General features: G+C 54.1%; 1 protein-coding gene across 1 annotated transcript; it reads left to right on the top strand.

Annotated features, from left to right (window-relative positions):
• Positions 1 to 1576: 1576 nt before the first annotated feature.
• On the top strand, positions 1577 to 4006 carry ELFN1 (extracellular leucine-rich repeat and fibronectin type III domain containing 1). The gene has a single exon (XM_006859790.1). The coding sequence runs from the start codon at positions 1577 to 1579 to the stop codon at positions 4004 to 4006; it is 2430 nt and encodes an 809-aa protein (XP_006859852.1).
• The last annotated feature ends 1983 nt before the right edge of the window (positions 4007 to 5989 follow it).

The raw sequence follows: 5989 nt of genomic DNA, 5'->3' as shown, positions 1-5989 counted from the left end.
GAAAGAAAGAGTCCCCACTGAATAGATTTCATCTTGTCTAGATGGGTCTGGTGAAAAGATATCATAAGATTTGTATGATTCAATAGTGAATAATTGTTATCATGACTAATTGCGACTGTAAAGGTAGAAGTTTTGTAACAAAAACGGGGGAGTGGTTAATGTTACAGTCCAAAAACAGAGGACCCTAGGACCATCAAGGGAGAAGTACACAAGCAGAATGCAGGACCTTATCCAGAGAAGCAGCAACACCAGAGATGGAGGCAGAGATGGGGACATGGAGAGGGGGAGTGGCTGAGGACTCTAGATTTATGGGAAGAGAGGGATTAAGAGCTGGTGGCCAGGAGCAGACTTCCAGAATGTGCCCTTGGGAGATGTAAATTATTGTCTATGCCTGAGTGGTGTTTTTGTTTTTCTTTAAAAAAAAAAAAAACACCTAAAGTAGATAGAGAGAAATACTGTTAACTGATGGTACATGAAGGGGATTATAATCATTGTAATGAAACAAGGTGTATGATTTGTTGAATGTAAAACTGATGGCCTGCCCTGTAAACTTTTACTCAATCCACAATAAAAACCTTAAAAAAAAATTTTTTTTAATTAAAAAAAAAATAAAGTTCGGGGCTATAGGGTGGATGGATAAGACTTCCCAATGACATTCTTATAGGACAGCCCTTGCTATCCTCCAAGAAATGAGCAGGTGCGTTGTCAGGATGGAAAAATTCTTTGGCGCAACTTTCCTGGCCTTTTTCTCACCAATTCAGATTTCTTTTTCTTCAACTTCTTCCTAGTAAGCTCCTATGGTCATTCTGTGTCATTCCAGAAAAATCTATCAAGATAATCCATTTGAAATTTGAAAAACAAGTCATCCTAACTGTCAGAGCCGATCTCTCTGCCTTGAATTGAGCTGGCCTAGCAGATCCACTTGGAAGCCACTGGTTTGAATGAACTTTTGTTTTTGAATGAGACTAATGATTCCTGGTGTGACAGTGTAGGGTAAGCATTGGGCAAGGTTGGCAATTCAAACCTACCAGCTGCAGCTCAGAAACCCTATACAGGGTTGTTATGAATTGGAATTGAGTCAACTGCACTTAACAAGACAAGTGTATTGAAGAAAACTTATCTGCAGCTATTCGCTGATGGCAGAAGCATGCTTAAAGACGGTGTTAGGAATAAACCCATGAATGAACCAGATCCTTAGTAGCAGTACTTTTTGACTCACCCTGGTGAAGCAGATGCAGGCCAGGACCCTTGTGGGCTGTCTCCCTGTCCCTTGCTACATCTCTGGTTCTTATAGCGGAAGGGCTGAGCCTGGCCACCTGTAACTGCTCTCTGTGATCTTGTTCTGTCTCCCTGTCTTGTCTTGCAGAAGGAACGTCTGAGCAGGAGCTGGGTCCAGCTGCTGGGACACCCAGGCCGATGGGGAAGGCCGCCGGGCATGAGGAAGGCGCACTGGCTCCCCATGCTGTCATGTGGCTTGGGACAGGACACTCTTGAGCGTGTCTCTCAGTCCCTGGGGGCCGCTGGCCCCACCCTTTCTTTCTGGGCAGGCGAGCGGGTTCCCCCGCGAGGTGTTCCCATGGCCGGGGGTGCACTGTGGGTGTGTGTGGCAGCATGCGCCCTGCTGCATGCGGGTGGGCTGGTGCGCGGGGACTGCTGGCTCATTGAAGGCGATAAGGGCTTTGTGTGGCTGGCCATCTGCAGCCAGAACCAGCCACCGTATGAGGCCATCCCGCAGCAGATCAACAACACCATCGTGGATCTACGGCTCAATGAGAACCGCATTCGCAGCGTGCAGTACGCTTCACTCAGCCGCTTCGGCAACCTCACGTACCTCAACCTCACCAAGAACGAGATTGGCTACATCGAGGATGGCGCCTTCTCGGGCCAGTTCAACCTGCAGGTGCTGCAGCTAGGTTACAACCGGCTACACAACCTCACTGAGGGTGTGTTGCGCGGCCTGACCAAGCTGGAGTACCTGTACCTGCAGGCCAACCTCATCGAGGTGGTCACCCCCAGCGCCTTCTGGGAGTGTCCAAACATCGTCAACATCGACCTGTCCATGAACCGTATCCAGCGGCTGCACAGTGCCACCTTTGCCGGCCTGGCCAAGCTCTCTGTGTGTGAGCTGTACAGCAACCCTTTCTATTGCTCCTGTGAGCTTCTGGGCTTCCTTCGATGGCTGTCTGCCTTCACCAACGCCACGCACACGTATGACCGCGTACAGTGCGAGTCCCCGCCGCTCTATTCCGGCTACTTCCTCCTGGGCCAGGGCCGCCACGGCCACCGTAGCATCCTTGGCAAGCTACAGTCTGTGTGCACTGACAGTTCCTACGCGGCCGAGACTGGCATCCCCCGCCCTGGGCCCAGACACTTGCCACCGCCACCACCGCCTCCGGAGCCCAGCGACGTGGCCTGCTCTGAAGAAGAGTGCTTCTCCGGGGATGGCACCACGCCGTTGGTGGCCTTGCCCACACTGGCCACACAGGCAGAGGCCCGACCACTCATCAAGGTCAAGCAGCTGACGCAGAACTCGGCCACTATTATGGTGCAGCTGCCCAGCCCGTTCACCCGCATGTACACACTGGAACAATTCAACAACAGCAAGTCATCCACCGTGTCCCGACTGACCAAGGCCCAGGAGGAGATCCGCCTGACCAACCTCTTCACACTCATCAACTACACCTACTGTGTTGTGTCCACCAGCTTGGGTCTGCGCCACAACCATACCTGCCTCACCATCTGCCTGCCCAAGCCGCCCAGCCCACCTGGCCCCGTGCCCAGTCCCTCCACCGCCACCCACTACATCATGACAATCCTGGGATGCCTCTTCGGGATGGTGCTTGTGCTGGGAGCTGTCTACTACTGCCTTCGAAAACGGCGACGTCAAGAGGAGAAGCACAAGAAAGTGGCCACGGCAGCTGGCAGCCTGAAGAAGACCATCATTGAGCTCAAATACGGCCCCGAGCTGGAGCCGCCTGGCCTGCCACCACTGCCTCAGGGTCCACTGCTGGGCCCTGAAGCTGTGACCCGCATCCCCTACCTGCCCGCATCAGCTGCAGCCAGCGAGGTGGAGCAATACAAGCTGGTGGAGAGCGGTGAGCCACCCAAGCCCACCAAGGGCAACTACATCGAGGTGAGAACAGCTGAGCAGACGGAGCGGCGTGACTGCGAGCTGGGTCGGCCTGGTCCCGACAGCCAGGGCTCGGTGGCTGAGATCTCCACCATCGCCAAGGAGGTGGACAAGGTCAACCAGATCATCAACAACTGCATCGACGCCCTCAAGTCTGAGTCCACCTCCTTCCAGGCGGTTAAATCCGGGGCCGTGTCCACTGCAGAGCCCCAGCTGGTGCTGCTGTCTGAGCCGCTGGCCGGCAAGCACAGCTTCCTGTCGCCCGTGTACAAGGACTCAGTGGGGCGCGGGCTTCAGCGGCACCACAGCGTGGAGGCCGCCCCGGGGCCCCCACGCGCCAGCACCGCGCCCAGCGCCTCCGTGCGCAGTCCGCGCGCCTTCCGTCCGGAGGCCACGGGCGAGGCCAAGTACATCGAGAAGACGTCGCCCACAGCCGACACCATCCTCACTGTGACACCCGCCGCCGCCATCCTGCGCGCAGAAGCCGAGAAGCTCAGGCAGTACGGTGAGCACCGGCACTCCTATCCCGAGCCGCCCGCACCACCGCCGCCGCCCCCACCGCCCCACGAGGGCCTGGGCGGGCGCAAAGTATCCATCCTGGAGCCGCTGACCCGCGCGCGCGCTCGCGAGCTGGCCTACTCCCAGCTGTCCCCACAGTACCATAACCTGAGCTACTCCTCAAGCCCCGAATACACCTGCAAGGCTTCCCAGAGCATCTGGGAACGCTTCCGACTGAACCGCAGGAGGCACAAGGAAGATGCAGAGTTCATGGCAGCCGGTCACGCCCTGCGTAAGAAAGTCCAGTTCGCCAAAGACGAAGATCTGCATGACATCCTCGACTACTGGAAGGGCGTGTCTGCGCAGCACAAGTCCTGAGCCCTGCTGCCTGGCCCCGCCCCGGCCCTCTCCTCTCCCACCCCTCCCCCTCCCAAAACTCATGACTCCCATTGGACCAAAAAGGACACAAGATCCACAGCAGCTATTTGTAACCCAGAGACTCAAAACATAACACACACACACAACACATAACAAGGATCGTTAAAGCCCCAGCCCCTTTGGAGACAGCTGGGAGGGGGTTGGTTACCGACAACAACCATGATATTGACATTCGCGGTGATGTGCTTGTCATCTGCTGGAGATCCCCTCATTGGTTTGAGTGGGGTATCCATGTATACACTGTGCGCACACACACGCACGCACACATACATACACACACACACACAAAGGGACTTAAGAAAACTGTGGCTTGGGAATGGGGGGCGGGGGGTGGGGAATTTTTCCCCCCTTGTTTTTTTTTTTTTTTGATTCTTGGCCTTCTTTCTTTTCCACTTTATTTTCTTCCTTTTTTAAAAAAAATAAAAGTTCTTTTAAACAAACATAGAACACCAGTTGTGGGGGGTGTGGCCCCCTCTGGCATGAGCTCTCAGTCTGTGGTTTTCTGTGGATTCTTTGTCTAGTCCGTCTCTTCGTCCTCCTCCAGAAGCTACCAAAGAGGGGTAGAGCTGATGCTGGACGTATCCTGGAGCGGTGTGAGACTGGACGGAGTCGAGGCTGCCCAGGAAGGGCACTAGACTTCAAAGTCTGTCTGCCAGCCAAGTCCACAGTGTACACTGTAGTCGTTCTATTGTACAGAAAAAAATATTTCTATATTTGCAATGTTTACTGTCAAACAAGAAAGAAAAACAAGACTATGTCTATTAAAAAAAATCTGCAAAGGAAAAAATCCAAATGCTTGTTTGTACTGGGTTTTTACTGTGGGCTTCAGGGAAAGGACTGGGGTCTCTCTTATGATTGGTGCAGGGGTGGGTGGTTTTATTGATGTTGGCCTTGGGGGTGGGGCTGTGGTTTGTAACTGGGACCATCATGGGACTTTCTTCCAGAGTAGCCAACAGGGAGTTGAAGAATGTTCCAGCTTTGAATGGGAGAGTTTGTGTGGTGAAAAAAATGAGATGAGAGTGTGGCCAAGGAAAGCTGCCAAGGAACCGGGTCCTAGGTATGACGTGGTAATGGGACCGGGGATGTGAGTGGGGATGGAGTGTGGGTGTGAGTTCTGGAGGGCTTCAGGGTGTCTGAGCAGGGCCCTCTGCAAAGAAAGAGTCCCTACAATGTCAGCCCACTTCCAGACCCTGAAGACCCCTCCCCAAGCCATTTTGTCACCAACCCCCACGACACCCCCGCCTCAGGCTGCCGCCTCTGCTGTGCCCCACCTTCTGAGGGAGTCTGTGGTTTGAGTGCTTGGGCACTCAGCATTAGACAATTGAAAAAATCTCCAGGGAAGATCTGGATCCCGACCTCCAGCCCAGAGAAAGTCCCCCTCCTGTCTACTCCAAGTACTTCGTGATGTTAGATCACAGATTCCGATGATCCTGCCCTCAAGAGCCAGAACAATGCCTGGAAGAAGCAGATCTCATTTATGGGTCCTCGGCCCTACCCACCAGCTGGGTGGGAGCTTGGGGGTCCAGGCCAGGGGCCATTCCTGACCCCAGACTTGGGTTCTACACAGTGTTGTCTTCTGGAGATGGGGAGACCAAGCTGTCCAGGAAACAGCATGTCCCCACTGGGCCCACTCTCACACTGACTAATGTCCAGGGGCTGGGAGGCCTGATGCTTGGGAACCAGGTACCAGATCTAATGATGCCTAAGCAGACACTAACCTCTACATGTCTGGGGAGGCCTAATTAATGAGCCCTGAGCTGCCTACCGCTACTTGGAGCAAACCCACCCACAGCCTGAACTTCCACTGCGGACCCAGTAGTCATTGAGCTGGGGGCTGAAACTGGATCCCAGAGGCAATAGGGAGCCCTTGACAGCTCTAGAGCAGAAACCGTGTGATGGAAGTAGATTTTCAGCATCTCCAGC

The sequence above is a fragment of the Chrysochloris asiatica genome, unplaced genomic scaffold (assembly GCF_000296735.1).
Source record: "Chrysochloris asiatica unplaced genomic scaffold, ChrAsi1.0 scaffold00034, whole genome shotgun sequence".
NCBI lineage: Eukaryota > Metazoa > Chordata > Mammalia > Afrosoricida > Chrysochloridae > Chrysochloris > Chrysochloris asiatica.
The sequence above is the reverse complement of the archived record's forward strand: the minus strand, read 5'-3'. Positions and strand labels throughout refer to the sequence as shown.